Source organism: Chironomus tepperi, unplaced genomic scaffold (genome assembly GCF_022539635.2).
Source record: "Chironomus tepperi strain 1889 unplaced genomic scaffold, CSIRO-AGI_Ctep_v1 contig_406, whole genome shotgun sequence".
NCBI classification, from domain to species: Eukaryota; Metazoa; Arthropoda; class Insecta; order Diptera; family Chironomidae; genus Chironomus; species Chironomus tepperi.
In genome coordinates this window covers 529,692-555,003 of record NW_027226528.1, presented here as the reverse complement: position 1 = coordinate 555,003, position 25,312 = coordinate 529,692, and the positions used below count along the sequence as shown (strand labels likewise).

At 32.0% G+C, this 25,312-nt stretch overlaps 1 protein-coding gene across 5 annotated transcripts in view; it reads right to left on the bottom strand.

Annotated features, from left to right (window-relative positions):
• Positions 1–25,312, bottom strand: part of LOC139096789 (zwei Ig domain protein zig-8-like) — an 89,232-nt gene that overhangs the window by 31,495 nt on the left and 32,425 nt on the right. For all 5 annotated transcript variants that reach the window (XM_070648538.1, XM_070648537.1, XM_070648541.1 and 2 more), the window contains 2 exons: positions 15,957–16,262; positions 14,983–15,762 (listed from right to left, as the gene is read on the bottom strand). In XM_070648538.1, coding sequence (XP_070504639.1) covers positions 14,983–15,055 — 73 coding nt within the window. In that variant the 5' untranslated portion in view covers positions 15,056–15,762; positions 15,957–16,262. The remainder of the gene's footprint in view (positions 1–14,982; positions 15,763–15,956; positions 16,263–25,312) is intronic.

Below are 25,312 nucleotides of genomic sequence, written 5' to 3'. Positions count from 1 at the left end.
TAGAATAGAAATGTTGCAATTACTGCGATTGTAACAAGATGGGCTTTTGTGGATAGAATTGAACATGATATTAGATGTGGACATTTGTGTTCATCTGATTTTGGAATTACCCATTTTCAGTCAAACCTTTAGATTAATATCGACGTAGGTCGACCAACAGCACAAAATATGATGTTATGTAAACATTCAAATACTCCTTTGCATAATGGAAAGTTGACGGTCACCTTGACTGCTCATAAACAGACGCAAATTCATAAAAATGCTTTGTTTTCCTCATATTTTGCAACGCAGGTTGGATGCCCGAAGCTCTTAATGCTGATCTTGACAGCTTATTTTACAGACATCAAGATGTTGGTGCTAATAAACAACTTTGATCCCTGCTTTGATCCTTGAAAAAAAACAACGTTTTTTATTCAAACATTCAGTCTTCAGGGGTAAGAATGGGAGATAAACAGAGAATTTAGGAATTTTTAAGTAATTTATTCATCCTTGCCTAACCTAGCTTGTAATTATGAATTGGAAAATATTGGCCGAGAGGTACAATGCGGGAAATTGAATTTTTTATTGTAATGATGGGTCATAATTAAGGTAAAATAGTGAAGATCCTTTTAAAAGCGAACACCTGTAATTTTTGACAATTCCTTAAAGTTCGTCTAATGCTATAGGTCTGCAGTTTTGGATATTAGTCGAAATCAATGGTCCTGACAATACATGGTCAATTCACGGTGCTGACAAGGCAACTTCAAGTTTAATCCTAGTCTTACCGTTAATATGTCAACATAGTTCTGCCTTACCGAACACATTGAGCTGTTTAAGTCAAATAATAAAAATACTTTAATCCTTAAAGTCCACAAAACACTCAAAATGTTTCTATTCAATTTTATAATCTGTATTTATGTAATACCAAATTCAAATCAAATTTTTATTGTCTGATTCATTCAAACTTAAACCAATAAAATTACATTCAAGTTTAGACAGCATAAAAACTATTGAATCATAATTAATTTGTCTAGTTGTTGAATAGATTCATTTATCTTTTGGATCCATAAATTTCTAACGATTTATTCATTATAAAGAAGAGAACATCTACATATTTAGAAATCAACACATAAATTACATATTGTGTAGCTGCACAACGATTAGCAAGTTCCCTGTTCAGTTTATGGTTTTAGTCTAGATGTCCTAAATCCCGAGAGACATGAATGAAGAAGGTTCTGTCACGGATCGAGAATGAGTGGACCAAAATACGTTATAAGCAGCTAAAAGTGGATTAATATCTAGTTGTTGGCTAATTCTAAAGGTTTTATATCTACTAGGTCTTATGGGCGCCAAACAGAGCCATTAAAATTAGTTTAAGAAGCAATAAAACAGATTCAATTGAGTATTAAAACCTCCATGTCGGAGCCTTCTTCATTTGTGTCGATCTGCCTTAAAAAAGCTTTTTCCTCTCATGAAATATCAAAATTCATTCTCAAAATATAATTCCGTTTTGATGATTCATTTTATTTTCAATAATCTTCAATAAAAGAATTTTTATCACATCAAAAAATACCTAAATCTTCTTTTTTTAAAGATACGACCCGCTCGAGATTACGATACGAGTTTCTACAGTCAAAGTATATAAAAGCAAAATCCTCAAACAAATTTTCACTTCCTTAGAAAAAAAATAAATCCCCATAAAAAATTGCAGCACAAATTAAGCAATCAAATCTCGATCGAATTCAATTTTTTATAGTATTAAGCATAAAATTTTGTCTTGATTTTATTACATTTTCTCTCGTTCACAAATGTCTAGGAAGCTAAAGAAGAATGAAATACCGCCAATCAGCATCAATCGTACCTGCTGCAGTATTTTTAACCCATCAAAAAGTCAAACGAAATGACTTTTACCGAGAATAATAAAGTTTCACAAGTACCTGTAAACATTCGTCTATTCGTGGGCAATTTCGAAAGTTGGAAGTGAAGGAATCAGATTCATTAAAGGCCAATAAATGCCTTACAACAAGCAAGCTGGAAGGTAGCATTATTTTTTCTATTATCAACAGCAGTGAAATATCCTTTGTGATTTATGATTTCTTCCATCGTGTGCACTTCATTCTAAAAATGTATATATACAGCCACAGTTCAGTGCGACGGTACATTAAGGAGAGAAAAAATTCTTTTGTTGTGAAAATAATAAAAATATTTAATCTTTTATGAGACATTTTAACATTAAATTTTACGTTGGGTGTCATAAATAAAAAGCGAAGAAAAGCTCAACTTAATTCCTTTGTAATCCTCATTTTTTATTTTCTCGGTGTCTGTTTTTATTTTTTTGTGCTTTTCAGTTTTATTTTTTTTTTGTATGATATTTGCATGTTTTAACCATAAAATGATGGAAATTAAATTTTATTGATGGTGAATGGTGAATAAAAATTAGATGTTGAACTTGGGATTAAAACAGAAGTTGGAACAGTAACATTTATGAACGTTTTTGGTGGGATCTTGGTGATTTTTTTGAGGAATAATGAAGCTTATTTAATACATTAGTGTACCCTAACATACAAAGAGCATGCTCGCATTAATGAGCATACTCAAAACATGCTCTTTTCATACAAATGACTCATTTTAGTTGGTATACTCAGATTATGCTCTTTGTCTGTAAGGGGTAGTTTATTACAGTTATGTTATGTATTTGTGGTAACAGTGTCGATAATTGAAAGAATGCCAGTTAAATTTTCGAACTGATTATTTTTACAAACAAGGTAGCATAGCCAGTGACAAAGTCACATAGTAAGCCTATTTTTGTAACCTGAGTGTCTTATAGGAGCATGTTTACAGAAAGTGAATGTCGATTATTTACACCGATACCCTAACAGGCAAAGACCATACTCTCAAGAGCTTGCTCATCCCAAATGTATTAATTGAGCAAGCTCGCTCATGTTACTCTAAGCTTACTCATCTCTTGAAAAAACGATCTTTTCTAATCTGGGATTACAGTCAACATTACTAAAGAAACTAAAATTCCAATTCCTCAGATGGACAAAACACATTGTTAGAAGACCTAATGATGCTGTCATTAATTAGGTCTTTAAGTCTGATTTTGTAAATGTCAAAAAACTACGAGAGCGGCCTAAGTACTCTTGAAGAGAAGCTGTTGATAGAGACAGTGTAGCATTTGAATTGATAATTGGTAGGGTTCGAAGCCGACATAGTTGAAGTCGACTTGACTCAAATGTAGTCGATTTCGAGTTCTGATAATTGGCAAAAGTCAGCGAGCGATAGAGTCAATTTTTGACCCCAGCAAAGAGAGACTTTGGATCACTGATGATCTGCACGGCTAGTGTCATAAGTAAGAATGAGAGTTTTGACACCAAAAAACAACCCTCCTTCCGTACTTAACTACGCCCCTGTCTATTGACAAGTAAACAACCAATTACCCTAATTGCAAAAAATCCCCATTATTGACCTAATTTTAAAATTAGAGTTTGAATTGAGGTAAATATTAATTTCCCACTTTTGTGGGATTCACTCATCTGTAATAAATTATTACAAAAAATTGGAACAATAAATTTTTCTGTACTTGATACAAAAGGGTTGTACATAATTAGTAAACAACACCTTATTGAATCAATTATAAATAAAAATTCAAGCTGAAAATGTTCGAGTTGTTTACTGTTTTTCATGTTAAAATAAAAAAAACCAAACCAGGTATTTGCGTACAACTTGATTAATAAATTTTGTGTGAGAGTATAAAGCATTCCAGTATTTAATTAATTTACAAATTGAAGGTATTTATTTACCGTAAAATTTATATTTTAACAGTTTATGTACAAAATAAATTGGTTTGCTTTTTTATTATTTTACAAAATAATAGTCCGCAATGAATATGGAAATGGAAAATTGGTAGCACTTTTAAAAGCTCATTGATGAGAATGTATTGATTGCATTTTATGTGGATTGTTTATGCGGGTGCTGCAATAGGCTTTTATGATTGTTAGAATGTTTTTAAAATAGCTCTTGCAATTTATGGTATGCGAAATAGTTTGTCAGCATTTTTATGCCTATTTCTATTGTGGAAATGTCTAGCTGGTCATTCATAGTGAATGTATGACATTTTAAGTGTTATGCAAGTATTTTTGATGTATTTAAGAACGGAAATCATACCCAAAATATTTGACAGATACATGATGACCATTTAATTTCATTTAAAGTGCTCGAAGCTTTAACACTTGTTAGCTGGAGACAGTGCGATTAATAATCTATTGTATTACACTAGGTACCACATCATTTAGACCTATAGTTAATAATAGGATCTGAATTACTTATTAACTTTGCACATTGCACAAGACACGAGTACGTCATAAGATCTGATGTACCCTACAATGTATCTCTTGTAGCGTCTTTGTTGATATACCAAGCAGTAGAGATACATAATATGCCATAGACATCAAAATTGTCCCCAACAGACAAACCGAGATCGTACTTGCGCGATTAAATAGAAAAAAGAGCTTCGAAAATTGAACATGACCTAAAATTTAAGCTAATGATCTTTATTTCCCGCTTACGGATATAAGCAGTTCCTTTGCAGATAATTTAAATCTATTTTAAATTAAGTCTTACCTACACTTTAAACATAAATAGAAGTAAACTACATAAACAGTTTCCATTCATCAAGTACCTACACCTAGTCTAAACAATTATCTACACCTACTTGTCTTAAAACATTAAACCCACGACATTTTTCCGTAATATTTTCAGCACATTATAAAAAAACAATAAATTGTTTTCACGATTTCATTATTATTACGATATATGGGTTGAAATACTTGTTGGCGTCGATTCAACCGTGCATAAGAGCACTTTTGTGTAAATTTTATATACATTCATGTAGTTCTTTATGATCTTAAAATGTCACCTGAAGTGTATAATGCATAAAAATCCCCGTTTTCAATGTATGTGCTGGATGTGTGAAGAAATCACGTTTTAAACTCGAAGCAATTGCTGCGTTATTGAAAACTTCTTAACATAAAAAATTATTGCTTTAAAATTGACATAAATACAACATGAAGAGCGAAAGATAGGGATTCTCTACAGCATAATATGAAAATAAATCTAACAGTAGAAAGGATGGATAAGAGGTTTAAGTTACTTAAAATTGATGAAAAAAAAAGGAGGAGATATAAAAAAGCTTTTTGCATCCCACGGGATGCTTGAAACAATTTTCAACGAGTTGAAAGCAGAAAAAAAATCAAAAGTAAATCTTCATGGCTTTATTTTATTGATGATGCATAAAATCCTTTTTTTTCCCTTCCTTTTTTTCACGCTCATGAAATCGCTTCCTTGATTGCGGCGCAATTATATCGAACAATTTCATTCATTCTCCTTCCACATACGTTCGAGAATATGAAAAAAATATTCTCAAGTGGAAAATTTCATTTCAAGTTCATTTTTTATCTAAAAATTGTTTCTTGTTCCTTCTTCAAACCCACTCAGTTCCTTACAGGAGGTTTTCTCCCCTTTTTTTGTGCCTTATATACTCCATTAACATGAAAAATTTTTTTCATCATTCATCCATGAATATGTATATGAGTAACGATCTCATGTCGTACATATACTTTGAATTCAGGATATGAAGTTGGGGTTCCACATGTTCGGTATATTAACATTTTAGGAATTTTTTGTGTAGAACTTGTTGATAAAAATAAAATATTTATGAGCTTAATGGGCTCGCAATTCACAAATACAAGGAAGAAAGTTGTTTATTTATCAACCCAGTGTAGGAATCAATACAGAAATAAATCGATGCTGGTAACTTTTATTAGATGAGAATATTTGATTTCATTGTTTAGGATTGTTTCATATTTATGAATAAAACAATGCTTGTACTGTAGATAAACAAGTTTAAAAATATTCTGACCTTGGGGTGCACGAGCTAGATTTAATGATGAATTTACTGTGAAATTTGACAAGCTTCAATCAACCACCACGGTGTCGTATTGGCAACTTCGTGTCTTACGGCGACTAAGAAGTGCCTAAGTGAACATATTGTGCTGTTCGAGTTTATTATTACATATTTTCTGTTTCTATCCTTAACTAACCCGATCGGCACAAATTGAAATGTTGCCACCGGTTGTTTTCGCCAAGTGGCAGCCACTTGGCTCTAAGTATACGACCGACTCGTCGCCGTGGTGGCAAAATTTCAATTTGTGCCGATCGGGTAAGACTAGAGAAATAAGTCAAAAAGGCATCAAGAAACAGAAATATTATTGAATTTTCTTGTAATTTTATTTCTACGTAACTGTCCCGACTAAACAAAATAAGTTAGGACAAGTCATTAACCCTTATTAAATAAACTTCAACTTATTACAACGTATTTTGTCCCTTCTGATATTATTCGACTTTAACAGCTATTATTATAGATGATTGTTAGTCATCGACACCAATTATAGATGACACCGAACACAAAATGGTTTTGAGAGTATCATGTTAGAGTCTAGAGAGCTTATGTAACTCTAAGAACTCTAAATACTTTTAAGAAGCTCAAAGTAATTATAAGCTACTCTACGTATCGTAAAAATTCTACGACCCAAGGAATAATGTATCGAAAATTCACCATAATTCCTTTTTCCAACTTCACACTCCTCCGAAAACTCCACCCTAATTTCTCCATCGATACAGCCTTCTTCCTATCGATCCCTAAACAAATCAAGATTAAATATAAATATCAAAAAGATATTTTCTATAATTCACTCCAAATTACCTCCAAGATAAACTTCTTTCATCACAACTCCCTCTCAAGTACATAAATCAACGTCACTAACTTCATTGACTTCTTCTTAAACTTCATCCCCTATTTACCAATAATTGAACTGAATAAAAAACATTATTCGATGATGTTTTCGTCATCAAGTAGGAGCTGCAAAGAGGAGTGTCTAGGGTGTAGCTAAATTTTTCGAGGGGTTGGAATTTTATGATGAAAATCCCTAGTAAGTTGAAGGTGACCTCCAAAGCCCCCTAAATACACCCCCAAGAAGTGTATACTTTAAACACAAATTTTGTGATTCCAAAATTGACAGGAAAGACTTATGGATTTAATGTATGTTTGAATACATTTTGAAATACGGAAGAATAATTCAGTCATGCCATTTTACGATTCTTCTACGCTGTTGAGGATTTTTTGATGATATGTATACCATGACTGTTCTTTCTGTTCAATCATACAAAACGTAAACGAAAGGAAAAAATATGTATATATACAGGGATGTAAGGGTATACAAGGCATACAGAATATGTCGATAAAATCCAATTTCCTGATTTTTGACATAACAACTGGGAATGACATGTGTTATATTCTCTACACAAAAGCAGTGCTGCGAACTCATATATGTATGAAGAAGAAAATGAAAATCGAGGAAAGAAAGGAGGCTCAGAAAAAAACATCTGCTATTCTATCCGCCATTGATGATGATTACAGCGTCGAGAAAAATATGAAAAGGAAGGAAAGCGAATTGCCTAAAAGGTATGGATGTAAAGGTAGAAATGGCATTTTGGGGATGATGTAATGATGGGTGAGAATATATTTTTTTTCTGTTGTTATTATTTTTTGTTGCTTCTTCTACGCTCTTCAACAAATCGATATTGATAGCAGGAGGAAAGTTTCCATCACTTATTCATGTGAATTAAGAGCAAAAATGTTCATGTCTCTTATTCACTCACTCACTATCGATCGAAACCATCTCTCCATTATATGGGCCGTGTATACGCTCAATGAAATATTGTTGTCTGTTCTGGTAAGTGCGGCAATATTGTATTTTATTCATTCGCTTCTCCTCTCTTTTTTTGACATAATTTTCAGAACACTGATAATCTTTTTTTTCGACGATTAATGAAATTTTAATGAGATTTTTTTTTTTTTAACTTCCTCTTCTTCTTTCGCTTTGATCTAATATTAATGACAGAGTAATGTCATGAATGAAATATTTCATCATCATCCCCAATAATAACATTAAATGTTGACAGAGTAATTTATCAGTTATGATTTAGTTATTGGTAGCTTACGCATGAATAAATTTAAATCCTATTTTGAAGAGTGTGGAGGTAATTTTTTGAAAATAGCCGACTGTCTTTAGTATATACTTGTTGATGATTTGATTTCACATAATTTGGAGACTACTTCAAATCACTTGACAATGACTTTGTCAGTTTTGCTGTTCCAAATTTCATATACTACTAACTTAATTAACAAGCAGTAGATTTCAGGTTTGAATCGTTAATTGACCCTAAGTTTCGGCAACAATCGTATATTACTTATCGGTAAGAAAGCGCTTTTATATCCTCTCCCAACTTAATCTTTTGGAACAAAATCATGAATCAAAATTTGACCTTCGTAACTATAAACCCTCTTTGTAAACCCTCTTACTCCATTAGGTGCACTTCGTTGATTGCTTAATTTCCGATCTGAACAGCACAAGAATGTTGATTAATACAAAATCCTGCACCAGACCGGCGAGACTCTGGTATTTTGCCGGATTTACGCCGGATTGTGCCATTTGAGTCAGAGTCATCCCAACCCGAACATATTTTGGGACTGTTAACCGATTTGCAACTGATTTGTAACCTGAAAGAATGTCAGCTCAACGTGCGGACAGAGAATTTGTGAAAACCAGGTGACAGAGCCAGCAACAGAGTCAGATGGAAAGCCTTCTGTTCTAACCTAAGCTCCACATAGGAACATGGTTGCAGTAGTAAGTAAACAACCGATTTGTGCTGTTTGGGATTTACTTAGAGTTCTATTACAATCTAATAATTGAATGATTGAAAATGCTCAATAAAATCAAAGTTAACAGGCTCTTCTAGAGCAAGACAGAAAGTTGTAAGGATACTGTGAAAGCTCCATTAAACAAGGTATTTAAGTCAAATTTAGTTTATGGCAAAAGAGCATGGAGTAGGTACAATAACTCATAGACTGCAGCCATCGTTGGAGAATGGATTGTATTTGATATTGATAATTGGCAGACAGAAGCCATCAATAGATCCGGCTTTCAAGGATACGTTAAGGAAAATCATGGATCGCAATTAACTTATACAACCAGTAAAGTAAGTGAGCAAAATGAGAAGTACTACTTGTTTTGAAGGATGTAGTAATTAAAATCATCTCAAATATTTGCTACGTTTTTCCATAGTATATTTCAAAATTTTTTGATGGACATCCCCTAAATATTTATTAAACCACAATTAAGAGTAATCAAAATATTTGAAATTTCAAAAAATATTCAACTCGGATAAAAAAATTCGAATAAAATAAAGTAAATATTGCCGGAAATATAATTTCAAACACAATATTTTAAAAATTTCTCCGAATAAGAATGCGTACGGAAAATTAGCTATCATCATCATCCTATCAAAATAATTTGTTTACGTGCCTAATTTTTGGCATAATAATATCTAAATTCCGAAATTTAGAAAGATACAAATTTTTCTCCAACCATAATTTTCCACTTCCACGAAGATTTACGCTCAATTTACATACTAGATTTATAGGATGATGTAAGCCATGCAGAAAATGTTCGTCTCAATTTGAGTTAACAATTTTCTCATGCTTCAACCTTTATTGAATATACATTTATTTTGTACTGTATTAAAAAAAATCCTTGACATGAAATAAACCTTGAAAGTTATGACATGAAATTATTACTTAGTCATGTAACTCATTCAGTGATAGTTACCCAATGATAACTTTTTTTAGGGTTCGGCCATATTCAGTTATCTACAGTTATCTACACTTATATTCAGTTATCTACAGTTTACTAACTGTAGATAACTAACTGAATATATTTTTTGAATTTAAAATGACCGTTTAAATTGAAATGCGTAAATTTCCTTCTTCAGGATCTTCTTTTATGACTTAGGGCAGCCATCTGCTGTCTTTTTGCCGGGACACTGCTGTACGTTTCACCCTTGCTTGCTGTGTCCCAACAAAACCCCAAAATATCCCGATTTTTTAACAAGTCGAAAACTCCATACAAATATTGGAATTTTTGACAAATTTCAAACATTTTCGTTTTGAAGATGCGGGTTCAAGCCCAGGACTGAACATATTTTTTACAGAATTTCAATTAATTTCTGCACTTTTTTGCCAGCTCCTAACGTATTTTAATTAGTTCTTTCAATATTAAGACTCAAAATAGTAAAAAAGAACCCCAATAGTGCCAAGTTCAGAAATGCACAGAAATATTCAATTTGAAATTAACGGAATTTTTGTATTCAAAAAATTTATCTACAGTTAGTAAACTGTAGATAACTGAATATATTCTGAATATTATCTACATGTTAGTAACTGTATATATTCAGTTAGTATTTTTCCGAACCCTACTTTTTTCCCACTCAATACCTCATCGTAATACTGTCATAATTTAATCAATTTGCTCATCTGATTAACATGTGAAGATAAGGCATATTAAGTTTATTGGAAAGTTAATGGAATTAAAGCTTAACCTACATCTGTTGAACTCATTGCCTCTTATGTAATGACCTCCATACACTTGATAACTTAATACTAGTAAATTGATTCATAAATCAATCAAATTATTCATTTGTATATTACTTTGCGTGAAATTACAGTTAATGTCTACTTATCAATAGTTACTTCCACTCTAATTTTTCCTTACACAGCACAATATTTTATTCAATGGCATTAATATCAGCTAAGCTGAGTACATGGGAAAATTTTAAATCAAATACAATAAAAAAATGTAGAGTAAATATGACATAGTTATGATTTATTCGAAATGTCATGAGTAGTATAGAATTAAATTTCTTACTTGTAATTACTTTTTGTGAAATTTTGAAAATCACGCGAGTGAATTGAACGTAATTATGGTAATTTGTGGAGTGGAGTAGTTTTGACTAGAGAGGTATTAATTTTGCAAAAAGGTAATTGATGTCTCGTCTAGATTGGGGGCTTTTGAAAATGGATATCGTTGAATATTACTGATGTTATTTTTGAAAATGAATGTGTTTTTAAATTTTGTGTAATTTCCTTGGAAAGCATATGTAATGGTTTGGCTTTATCACTTAAAAATTAATGTATAAAACCATTAGCTATTCAAATTAATGAGATTTAGAGCTGAGCTAGGGTGATTTGGGGTTAATAATTGTTTAACAATTCAGGGTGCGCCAGATCTCTGGACTATTTAGACCCACAGTTAATAAAGGAATCAGAACCACTCTTTTGATGACATTACTGTCTGTAGCCTAGAAAGAAAAGCTGTGAGCAGTGTTTCTACTGCCTTATAAGGACAAGTGAAAATTTTCTCTTGTCAAATTTCATGGAAGCCCAAGATCGCAGGGTCGGTACTGCAATAATTATGTACGAATGTTCTATACTATTCGAGGTTAGTTTGAGTCTACAGTCAGACCAGATTCAATGAAATCGGGCTTGAAACCACAGTCAAGTCGGCCTAAGGCTCGATTTTTGGCTATTTCCAGCGCCGAGTGATTTCCGGACATGTTACATTAATTATTATTGTTCATTTCATATGCATTACTTCATTTTCAGCATGCTCTTCCGACATTTTATCATTAAAATTTGAGTGAATTTCACATAAATATTGTATTTATATTATGTATACAATCTCATACAGCAGGAACTTAAATGAGCATTACAATGAACACAAAGATTATTTACAAAAAAAGAGAAAAAGTCTGTGTGTGGGTTGTCGACAACAAAAAGCCGGTAGCCATTAGCAAGTGGTGGGAGCAAAAGGCATGTAGACTAATTTACATTAATTGTGACTTCCTTCTCTCTTATTTTCTCTCTTTTTTAATAACAATTGCTTCAACTTAACATTGTGTGGATGTTAAAAAGGAACAATCAGAAATGATGAAGGAACGACAACTTTTACTTCATATTCATTTTTTTTCTAAATTATAAGCATATATCTACATATTAGTTGACAGTTATTGTAGATAAATATGTATGTTGCGAATGAGAGGATTAAAAGGAACTTGGGATAGACACAAATTTTAATTTAATTAAACTAAAAAAATACCAAAAATGTTTAATGAATGTAATTAATATGGCTACACATTTACATATCCAGCAATGCACACAGGAGTTTAGTGTATTAGTTGGAATTAAACGAACATTTTAGTTAATCATGGTGAAGCACAGTTGGGGGGTAATGGAAGTCTGTTTATTTAATATGGGAAATATATATACATGTAATCAAAGGATATAAATGTTAAACGAGAGTATAATTGTAATAAGGGAATCATTTTTAATTTATTTCCGCATGTTGGGGTTGAAGTATTTTGGGATTTTGTTGCTTTTTTCATGTAATTCTAACATTTTTTGAGGAATTAAGGAATTAAGTGTAATTGAAATTCTAAATTTAATTTATTAGGGAGGAATTAAAGCTTCTTGTGTAGTGATTTGTTGTTTTTTTGTGAATGGTAGCTACTGCCAGAAAGTTGTCACAGAGTATACATCAGTGGTGGGCAATCTGTGTGCTGCAGTGCATTGAAAATCTTTAGAAATGCCATTAACCGTATGTCATGTGTTGTTTCAGTCGAGGCTTAGCACCAAAGTGTGCCGCAAAAAATGCAATTTACCCAATACTGGTCTACGATGAATAGAGACGCATTCAGGACGGGGTGTTGAGGGTCAAACTCCTTCTTTCAAAGCAAATTCTTCAATTTTTATTTAATTTAAATTCCAAATCACCCTAAATTTTTGCTACACCTCTGACGATGAATAAATCCATTAGCAGAATTTTTCACGTGACTGCCTTTTAGTGAGTTTTATAGTTGATTAAAAAGATTATTCTAATTATAATTTATTGCAGTTATAGTTTTGAAGTATTTTTTAATGCATTAAAGCTCCCCTATTTTCATATCGTGGCTGTTTGTACTCGTAATTAGAAGGGGTGTTGTCAAGAGGGTCAGCTGTTATTTACCGATAATTCTGCTAAGCTTTAAATATTTTCGAGACTTAAAGGTAATAATACAAAAGTATTTTTAGTCCTTAAAGCAAATAAGCCACAACATTACATAACATTGCATTATTCCCCCTTTAATAACAATTAATTTCCTTAAGAACTTACCAAGAAAAATTATCACAATGCACACAAGTAGCAAAGGAGAGATGAATGAAAAATAACGACGAAGAGAATGTAATTAACAATAAGAAGGTAAGTAGGAAATTGTCGTTGAACACGCTCGTAAATAAGCTGTCCAGGACATAAAAATATATGTCCACAATTATTCAGATACCTCACATAATGTCATACAATTACTTTTAAATTAACATTCTCATGTTGTCATAATTAAATTTCCTTGTTTGTACTTTAAGCACAGCCATTTGTTAAGAGTAGTCATATTCATAATATTCAATGTGATTACCCAAGAGGTATGGATCGTCTACGTTTGTCGTCATTCGAAATATATGTATGAATACATCCATAAAAGCAGTGAATGAATGGGAAAGCTTTATTGTCACCCATAAAAAAATTGTGAAAGGAAAAAAACAATAAAAATTGTTAATGTCGACATTGCGTTTCACACGATGAAAATCCCATAAAATTATCTCTCAATATCATTCACTTGCTTCCTTAGCTTATCATCCTCTCCTTATCTGTTCTTTCCGTTTTTTGTGTATGTTACTGTTTTTCATTCTTTTTGGTAATCTTGTATCCAATGATATTGACTCGATGGGGTGTGGAGTCATTTACACACATGTTCTTCCTATATAAAGCAATTGGTTACCTGTGTCATGTCTAGATTACTTGACAATATTGTCGTTAACAATTTTTTTTTTTATTGATAAGCATCAATGAAAATTGCGCTTCTGTTCCTTTATTCAAAACTCATATTTTTCTTCTCCATATGATGTGTGTAGGCTGTATAGCAAGCGTGGATGATGATTGCGTAAATAAATGTATTTTATTTTTTATAAACATTCTTTCCTGTCTTACAGATGCTTATGAAATGAAGCGGAATGTCTAAAAAAGACCTCGTAAATTTTTAATGATTTTTCGTCCTTAACTTTTTTGCCTGTTTTACAAGAGAAGAAGCATACAGCACCAAAAAATTCCCCAGTGAGAAATGAAGCAGCATGAAATTTCCATTTTATACATACCTTTGTCTAGGTAAAATGGCATTGAAAATTGAATTCTAGGTTACTCGAGTTTTATGAGACTTGTGGCTGCTTCTGGGATTTTCATTTCTGTCCTTTTGATATCTGGTTGGAGTTTTATTGCCATTAGAATTCATACTGATGCTATGGTAATTAATTTATTTAATTTAATTGAGATTCTGAGACTTGAATACACATAACATTTCAATTCCTTCTTTTTTGTTCCAAAATGGTCAAAAGGTTAATCAAATCAGGCATTCATTTCCTGGGACTCATCCCTTTTTTCCTTCTTCTTCTTAGAAATAAGGAATGTAATTACTGTAATGCATAATAAGGTTGCGTAATTTCAATCAGGTAAAATGAGTTGACGTCAGACAAATGTCAATTCCCAAGTGTCGTAACTCAACAGAGTTGTAAGGTAGTTTTATGAGTTTTCGGGTTGGCAAACTTTTTGGCATCTGTGAGTTTTTGGAAGAAATGAAGTGGGGGAGGAAGTTTATGACGCAGTATTGAGTTTGGGTTGTCAACCCGGAAAGCATACAGCGTAGAAATGGCTGAAAATCTGGTTTTAGGCTGACTTGAATTTGACGTGAGGTCAGATTTTATCGAATTCCGACTATATGTCAAAGTCACGATGACCTGAGGCTGGATTTTCGTTATTTCTTCATTATGTGCCTACCGGGCAAGTATACTGAATAACTCTTAAATGCCAGATCAATCGAAGGACGGCAGTTCCTTAAACTATTGCTTAAACACTTGAATCTCCAACTCTCCCCATGCTAATGCCAACAAAATGTCATTTTATCCGTATAAAGTCTTGAAATAATATAAAATAACCTTTTTTTTATATATAGAGACATTCTTACCTGTATTTGATGTACCAATCATGACAATAATCATCCATAGGATAAGAAGGATAAAGGTATTTGTGTGTGCCATTTCTTATTATACTTATATTTTTTTTTATTATTTATTCTATGTATGAATTTTTCTTCGTTTTCACTGTAAAAATTTTTCTTATTTCATTTTTTTATGTACACACCACATATGTGTTATGCCGTTAAGTTTAAGCACTCTCTGTGATACTTATAAGTATTATAACAACAATTTCATCTCATAAGTGAATGTCATATGAGAGATAGACGACACAAGCTGAGTAGCTTCTCTTATTTTTCTCTTTCCTGACGACAATGAAAAATTTGTTGCTGCACATAGATACACAATTACAGATTATTGTGAATCAGAAGCATTGTCACTTGCTTAATATCACTCATTGTATGCGTTTATATCAATTTTCTATCCAGGTAGTGTGCGCATTGTGTGAACTTAATGGACTCAATTATCGACACTTTCACTTACTTCATATTTTGCATGAATATTCACATAAAGTGTAATTTAGTGCTTCACTTCTTCCAAATAATTTCACAAAAAATTTTTTTTTTGAGTCTCAAATTGCGCGAGCTTTAACACACAACAATAGATTGTACACTCGGTTGTATTACACGGAGGTATGATGATGGTGAAGTAAAAAGGGAAGCGAGGGGATGAATGAGGGGGGAAATATGACGATGGTAAAAAAAAAGTTTTTAATAACAAGCTATTTTCCCGCCCATTTTGCTTCTTCTCATCATCGTCATCATCATTTTCTATACATACAAAAAAAAGGAATAAAGAAGTTTAATTCTCCTTGCTTGATAATAGTAGTAAAAAAAAGACAATAAGAGGAGCAATTTATGTTTAATTATCCTAAGTTGTGCTGTAAAATGATCCTCTTAGTTAAAAATTTTTCTTTCTCCTTTCCTCTTGATTTTTGATGTTGTTACTGTATACCATAACATACCGGTTTAAGCATGACTGCACAACAACGGTAGTTGTAGCTTATTTTACACATCATCTCTGTATGATAAATTTTTTAATGATGAACTTAAGGAAACTTCTTCCTTACACATGAATTCATCCTTTAGACTCTCCCATTCGATTCCATTGCTGGCTTCCGTTTCGTTTTTTTATGGTTGAGTACAAGCAGAAATAATTTTTTTTTACCCTTATGTGTATGCTCATAAATCTATAAGCCGCTCAGCAGTGGATGCTTCTATTTCTATTGTTCTTTATTATTATTATGTTTTTGCTCTTGGATAGGTTTTATCTGCAAATATATAAGAAAAGAGGATGGGATTTTATTAGATTATCAAATTGTTGGGATGAATATTTGTAATTACTTCATCTTCATATATACATTTAATTAGAGGATTTATTTTTATATTTGATATGGAATTAAGTTGGAGAAGAAGAAGTTTTGTGCTTTATTTGTTCTTAAATAATTTGAGAACGTAATTATATTGTAAGGTTAGAAACCGTTCACTTATTACGTTCACTTTTTACGTTCTTTAGACTTTGTTATGCGTCACAAGATTAAATATATAATCTTTGAAGATCTTGATATAAAAGAGGTTGGTCGGGGATCGAAAAGTTGAATTTTTGCGTTACGTAACAAGGAAACGGCCCCTTATTTTCTTAAAATTGCTTAATATTGAACAAAAATGGGAGTGACTTTTTACGTCGACAGAAGTTCTGCAGAACTTCTGCAGAACTTCTGTCGACGTAAAAAGTCACAATCAACAAAAATTATTTCTTACATATCCTAACAGGTAAAGAGCCCGCTTTTAGGTACCATAGTTGTATTTCAGTACAGCATGCTCTTTGGATGTTAGGGATAAAAATACTTAATAATGTATTTATATGGTTCGTCCAAAACTGAAGAAAATACTTAAAAACGCAAGCTTGCAGCCTTGTTCAAACTATAAGGTATCTTTTGCTTGACCAAGCTTTAGTATTTTATCGCAGAAAAGCTTATGTGGGTTGAATCATGTAACTCATTTTGTAGATCTGCCAGTGACTTAGATCTCATTTTGTAGGTCATGAACTGATATAATAATCACTGGGGCATAAATTCGCTGAAGTGACTCGATAAGAACAAGGACTTTTCTAACTTTTTCATTTTCCTAGTCAGAAATTTATTCAAATATTATACTTTGTGTGTATTTAGTTTGCGGAGTGAAATAAGGAAGCTTTTATTCAAGTGATATTTTTTTCTCTGTGGCTTTATGATGAAGACATTTTGAAATAGAAATCGATTTGAGGATTGTGGCTTGAGGAAATGATAATTATTTTATATTGATAAATGTATTGAATGTTTGGTATTTTAAAACGGAATGAATTTAATAAAATGTTTCAACCTTAATTAAAACTGAAAATTTTGATCATATTGTGAGTGACATAAATGAAGAAAAAGCTTCGTTATGGAGCTTTTAAGGCTTTGCTAAATCTCCATTATAAATATGAAATTGAGGCCGCCTATGTGTTCATATGACATGTATGTGCATGGAGGTGGCCTCCATTTGGTGTTAATCAAGCGTTAATAAAAAAGCTTTAGAAAAGCCTTAAACGCCTTAAAGAATCCATCACAAAGCCTTCTTTATTAGCATACCTCTAATTTAATCACTTAAATTTGTTAAATTATTCCCATTCATAAGTTTCAGGACTTATTAGGAAATTTCCACATGACAAACTAAATTCAATTTCAATCTTCTTCCTAAAAAGATATGAATTTTCCAAAAAATAAAGTTCAAGATCGTAGCCCAAAAGATTTAAGAAGAGCAATCTTCATTATCAATTTTTCATGCATTAAGAAAATAAGAAAAGAACCGAAAAAGCTTAAAAAATTGAATGAAAATTTCTCTGAACGCAAAAAGAAAAAAAATTGTTTCCGAAAAAAAGCTCACTCAGACTTTCTTTTTTTTGAGAACACAAAAATGAGCTTTTTCTTCTCTATTTGTATCGTTATTGTTATGAGCTTTTCTCCAGTTTTTTAATACAATAGTTATGGTAGGAAGGGTAGTGACAAAAAAAATCGATACTATGACACAGCACTACTGTGCCTCTTTCTCTAGCTTGTGCTATTAATGGAGTAGAAGAATACTTCTTTCCCACGGAAGTGCCATGCATAATAAAACATTGAAAAAAATAATAAAAGACAATTGGAAATAAATTGAAATTATGCCTTTTTTGTGAGCTCTTTTATGCAGCCTGCAGCATCAGGACAGAAAAAAAAAAATTAGGGCATAAAGGCATTTGCATGTTTAAAAGAGAGCAAGTAAATAAATTTTGTCAAATGGATCAATGCAGCTATTGTGAAGGGTTTTATAAACTATGATGGTAATGAAATTTTGTGATTTTTTTAGTATCAGTTGAGTTAATGAAGTTATTGCTGGATGTTGCTAAATTCAAAACTAATTAAAAGTCAAGTTAGCGTCACACCGGCCTTATGCTGAATTTTTGATCGATTTGTGCTATTTGTGTATATTGTCAGTCAGACAAGTCACCAAGCGACCTCAATAACTTTAATATTTTGGGTATATAAATTAACGAGTTAATGATCTCATAAATACTCAAAATCAATAATTGTTATTATTATTATTGGAAAAAAAAACTTTATAGTATCAATATTATTTTATGCATATTTTATGACTAGTGATTTATTAATTTTTTCTACAAATTTTGACTGACATTAATGAAATTGATTGATTTTTAGTCAGTTAGTGATACAAATGTGGAAGGCGCCACCACGGAGCTTTAAAGGCTAGGTTAAAGCTCTTTTATTAATACCAAATGGATGCCGCATTCATATGGCATCAACATATTTTCCATGAGACCATTAGCGGAGCTTTAAAAGCTCCATAGTGTTCATATGAATAACTCGGGAGTAAATGACAATAAAAGCAATAATTGAGTTTATCCCTGGGATATCAATTAGATTTCTGTACAAACTATGTCAATTTTCAAGAAGAGATTCAATTTATCATGCAAATGTTGATCAGAATTCTTTAGATCTGTTGGAAATAAGAACATATTCGAATAATACATTTAAGTCACTTAATCGATCCAAAAACCGATACCAGGTAGGTGTGACTCTAGCATGGTGCAAGAGTCTATCAAAATCCCAACCAAATCTGATATTAAGTCAGAGTCACACCATCCTGAGACAGGATTTTTGTTCAAATTAGCAATCAAATCGCCTAAAACTAATTTCTAAATGCTCCTCTTCAAAACCACAAACGACAGCGAAATATTCAAATTCAGACTTCCTCCAGAATAAAAATTGAGATTAATTGAGATGTTTTGATCTTTCCAAAAAAAGAGGAATGAGTGAAAGTTTTATTTTTATGTCAGTTACATTAGTCAAATTACTTTTCCTTCCTCACCAAAAAAAAAAAAACACATTTTCATGACATTCATATCCAATTGTTAAAATAGAACTGACACAATAAAAAAAAGATGAATATATATGGATTACAATAATTTATGTTGATTGTTGAAAATTCGTAGAAGCTTCTCAAACATCACACGTGTACATTTTGAAGTGAGTGAGAGAGAGATACACATGAGGGAAATACACATAGACGAATAAAGGTAGAACGATGAGTTAAGGCATAAATGTGTTTAAACAGGATAAGGGAAAGGGAAGTATAAAATGTTTACAAAACAAAGCCCCTTCGTGCCTTCAAAAAAAAAAGGATCAATTTCAATGTCATTACCATCGTCTTTAACATTATGCCATCTTGTTATGTTGAGTATTCCCAAGGTAAAATAAAAGTGAACAAAATACTTGCGGAAGATTTAGCGGAAAAATAAAACAAAGCCTCTGTTTCATTTACACAATAATGGAATGAAATAAAAAAGAACAATTTGACGAATAAGGTAATTATTTTGATAATAATGAAGAGCATGGAGGGTATAAAGCTGTTATGATTTCTAAGAATATGTTGTTAATACATGCCTGTATGAAAATAATAACTGAATAAATAATTGTGTTTTTGATGGATTTTTGACTTTCTTTAAGGTGCTATATATTTACATAAATGGAAAAATCAAGTACATTATGACGATGATATTGCTTTGCAACTACAGCAAACATTAGGGACAATTTGACAATTTTTAATTGGTACCAGGAAGTAGCAAGCATTAACAAGCGATAGAACTTATTGTAGGCGTCATCAACAGGAGGTCATGGGTCAGAATTGATGTGTATGGATAGCTTATTTATTGAGAAATTAAGGGGACAAGACTCTCCAAATCAGCACAATGGCAGTTTGTCTTTGGCCAGAGTCACTTGGTCAGGTTCAATTTACCTACAATTCCTTAACCAAGTCAGAGTCACGCCGGCCTGTGGCCAGATTCGAAAAGCACACAGAGTTAAAAATGACTAGCCCCAACCTTAAGATGACCCTAATGATGTCTGGTCCCAACCCCAAGATGACCCTGATGACTCCGATGATGTCTCTTCCCCTCTGACCCAAGATTACTCTGGCCCCAGGCAATAACATTTTGATTCAATAAAATCCGTCCTTAGGCAATAGTAAAATCGGTCTGAAGTTGAATTTTCAGACAATCCTTAGCCATGTGCTTTCCTAGTATGCGATTTCCGAAGAATAATTATATTCCTTAAAGCCATAGCTCTTATTCCTCATAAACTATGTCTCAAATTCATTATAAGTTTAGTGTTTTTCTCCAGTTTTTCCTTTAAATTAATCCCATCCTAATTAATGATAATTATTTAACATTAAATCATTAAAACAAGTTCAAAGTATTTCCATACAAAAAACAGATACTCATCAATTTCAACTGAAATCTGGCTAAAATCCTATGAAAGAGTAAACGTGGAAAATGAGATCCTTTAAGGATTTTAAAAATAATCTTGTCATTACACTTCCTTGAAAGAAAAGCAGATTTTAATTTCTTGGAAAAATCAATACATCTTTTGGGGATCATAGATGGAGAAAGTTGCTATAGTATTTAATGACTTTAATTCCTCTTTCATTATTGTTGAGGATTATGCGATACTTATAAGCTCTTACCCTTAGAGGAAAAAAAGTTGTTGAAGATTTTCTGCTTTTGGCATTTGACATGGAAAGTCCCCAAAAAAAGAAATCGAAAAAATAAAGATATTTTATTGTTGTTTAATAAGGGTTCAATTCCAAGAGGAACTAAAATTGCATATGGCATTCGATAATATGTCTTTACTACTAAACGTATTATCGACCATTAAATAATCCTCAAAAATATACTTTAAAAATTTTTACGAACCTTCCAAAAACAAAAAAGAAATCCTTTAAACTTCTTATTGACTTTAAGTCTTGATAAAATAAGAAAAGGCTTTTATATCCATGTCAATGTTAATAACAGTACGCAATTGATGGATCGTGACCTTTACCAGATATATACGAGACCTGAAAGCTCGTAAAATATACCTTAAAATTCTCTCTTACTTCTCTCATACACTCAATATCATTTTCTATAAATTAGCATCATACTTTATGCGCATTTAGGTATAATAAATACCATTGAGACCATTCGTAATTCTTTTCTGTCGAACAATATGAGAGATCATAGCATGAAAAATAATATGCGAACAGGCAAGAAAGGAGAAGAAAATTATACCAGTGGTAATTAATTTGCTTTCTTTTTTCATGAAAAACATAAGTCGAATATGAAAAGCACATTATTGCTTCTTGTCGCAACACTAAGAGCAAGCTAGTAAAAAAGGCACAAAAATATAATAATGAACATTTCGTATTTTGGCGTCCTTAAATCCCCTCGCACTTGATGGCAGCATTAAATATTTTTTTTTTTGCTTCTCTTCGTCTTGCTCTCACTCGTTCCACATTATAATACATGTTATGTTTTTTAAACAAAAAGAAATGAAATGAATGGTTAAACATAAAGTGGGAAAATATCGTAATTAGAAGACTAAGAAGCAGTGAAAAATTAGAATAAATAATAATGAAAAATAATAATAATTTCCCATATTTATATTAGAAGAATTTAAGGATTGGTAGAAGAAGAAACTGTAAAGTTTAAGTTAGATAGATGTTGAATATGTGGCGCATTATTATGGTTCTGCTTAAATTGAATTTGGGGTTCATTCTAGTTACTACAATCATTTTTCGACTTTTGAAGAATCGTCTAACCAGCCCCCTCCCTCGACTTCCGCCTTCTTTCCTTTTCTCTTTCTTTCCTTTAAAATGTTCCGTACTAAGTGAGTAAACCTCGAATTTCCAAGGTTTAGGTTCTATAGTGTGGCTCACAGGTTGTTCCAATCAACCATTTGAAGAATAAAGGTAGTAATGTCTTCAAATACGTGTTTCTGATCGTCCATTAAACAGTAGGTCTAGTTTTGAGCGTTCGATCGTGCGAAACCTCACTCTTTAAACTGTCTATACTCCAAAACGCATATAAAGCGCAGCCAGGAACACAGCTGAGGGTCTCAGAGGTCTGAACAACTAAAGTTTTTGGATTAGTATATTAAAATTCAGAATTTCACGTAAAAGTCTAAATTTCTTCAAATTATTCATCAAAAAGTTCAGTCGTTCAATCCAAAATGAACATCACTTTCATTCACGACAACAGTATCCATAAAATTTATGATTTCATAGCAAGATGGCAAGCATATCAAAGGCAAAGAAAAGAAAAACAACGTCAATTTATCCGTACACTATTTTGCCTATTTGTGTGCTGCTTAAGCTCAAGAACACAAGAAAAAAAAAATGAACCATCGACGGCACGCAAAAGAGGAATTTGTTTTTAATTTCGCTTGCGTGCCCGATACAATAATAATGTATATGCCCGCAAACATATAAATATATTGAGCAAGGCAAGAAAAAAAACTAAATATCGGTAAAAATATGAGAAACAACAATGAAAGCACACTCCAGATTCCATTGTTTATTTCCATATTTAAATTTAATAATCTGAGCTTTGTAGATAAGCACTAAATAACAATAATTGATTGTTTGATGGAAATTCCGTGGCTTTTTTGGTTTAACAGGCAAAAATGTAAATTTTTTTCTGCCTTTTCGTTGCAGGCTTTGCGTATTTCGTTGGATGAACGAAAAAAAGTATTGATTTTTTTTTTCGCACAACTAAACCCTTTCAAACTCATTTTAGGTATATCAGCACTAGACTTCGACAATTTTCTCGCTATTCAAAGTGTCAAGAATTTAAAATTACTGCAATTCCATATAAAAAATAGACAGGCTTTTTAGTATTCATGAAAGTGTGAATAACAAGCTCCTAGCTCCTGTCTAATGCCAAATAATTCAAATGCGGATATCATCGCCGTTGAAAGGTGAATACAAAAAAATGTTTTTTGCCTCTTTTTCACACCATTCGCAATTTTCACTTGTATAATGAATAATTAAGAGACAACGTGATTTGATATCTGTAATTTTTCAAAATGTCATTTGATCGTTCCTCATCAGTTTAATGCGAGACAGGTATTAGAACAGTGGGCGTCGAAATGGCTATTTGTGCTGTCATAAATTATGAATATTGATTTTTTTTCTTCTCTCCTTCCGTCACTGTTATGCACGTCTTTACATTCTGATTTATTGACGATTATTGTGTTGTTCTTCATTTCCGCCCAATTTATTTTTAAATTTTTCTGTTATTACCTAATGGATTTTTGATTTAGTGATTTGTTGGTCTTTGATGTGGACATATGAATTATTGGGTAATGGATATTATTGTGTCATTAGATTGAATAAGCTTCGTCTTTTGGGAAATACTCAAATAAGACAACAGCTGTTGGTTTTTCTAATTGTTTTTCTGAATAGAACGAGTAGGTTAATCGATGTGAATTTAGGCACCAGTACGGAGTGATTTTGGTATGGGATTGAATTCTGGATTTGGGATCTGGTGCCTAATCAGGTTTGAATCCGGGACCATACTAGAGTCACCCAGGTTTTGGTCCGGATTTTAGATAGATTGAATCTATTTTCTTGCAAGGTCCTTGATTTAAAACTTGGTCCAAAATCTAGAGTCACGCTGGCCTAGAACCAGATTTATTATCAGTTATTCGATTTGTGCTATTCGTGTCTATTAGGTACTAGATTCCTAATTTTGTCAAAATTCGAGTCCCAGGCCAACACGACTCAGACTTGGTGCTAGATTCAGTATAAATTTTTGATATGAACCCATCAACATGTAGAGGTCATGCCGAGCCTGTAGCCGAATTTTGAATCATTTGGCCAACTTGTGCTGTTTGGGTTTAAGAACGTAGACAACACCTTAATATTTGACCCTTTTCAAAAAGTTCCATTTTGATATTCTAATAAGCCATCACCATCAAAAAATATTTTTTAATATTAATGGATATCCCCTTTATCAATAATTCACCAAAAACAAAGTACTTAACATCAATATTTAGGTCAGTATTTCATCACAATATTGGATAGCATCCAATATGTCTCGTAAATTTTGATGCCTACGATTAGTTCAGCCATGCGAGCATCAAGTCAGATTAAAGTGATTTAAAAGTATTGATTGAATTGTTTTCGTCTTATTTTACTCAGTAGGGAATTTTTTAAAGCTTCCTTCTTTATATTTATTCAGAAGTGAAGAGATAAAAATTTTTTGTGTATATTTAACATGCTGTTCATTGCTGTTGCTACAGCTCGTTTCACAAAAAAAAATATTATTCAAGTAAGAATTTTATAAAATTTTTCATACTCCATACATTCAAACTAATTAAATGTATGCATGAATCATAAAATTTCAACTGTAGTCAGAGTCATAAATTTCATCTTTCATTCCTTTTTAAAGCTTTCTTTTTTTGCTAATCATGAAATTTTATTCCGTTCAAGTATTACCGTTTAAATGCTTGTGCAGAGTATTTTAATTTTATAGACATTAAATTTAATAGCTTAACATATAATTCTTCTAAAATTTTTAGAACATTTCAGTACTTAATGGAATTTAATGCTGAGACGTGGCACACCAAAGAAAGCTTAAGATTTTTTGGAAATATTTCGCACAAAACTTGTTTATCTGTTGATGTAAATTTTGAATGGTTTTGTACGTCAAGGATTTATAATAAAATATCTTTATGCTTTATATAAATATGATGATTCGAGTACGGGTGAGGAAATAATTAAAATATATAGAAATGGAAAACGGGTATTAAATCCTCCAACTGTGCAATTCCTTTGAATATTTCTCTATTGCAAGTCATAATCCCTTTTATAAAAGCCGGCATTTCTATGTCCTATGTGAAATTACTCACTTCAGACGGAATCGTATCAAACTCATAAAACTTCAGTCTCTTTTGTTCGATAAGAGCATTAAGTGGCATTTGAAATT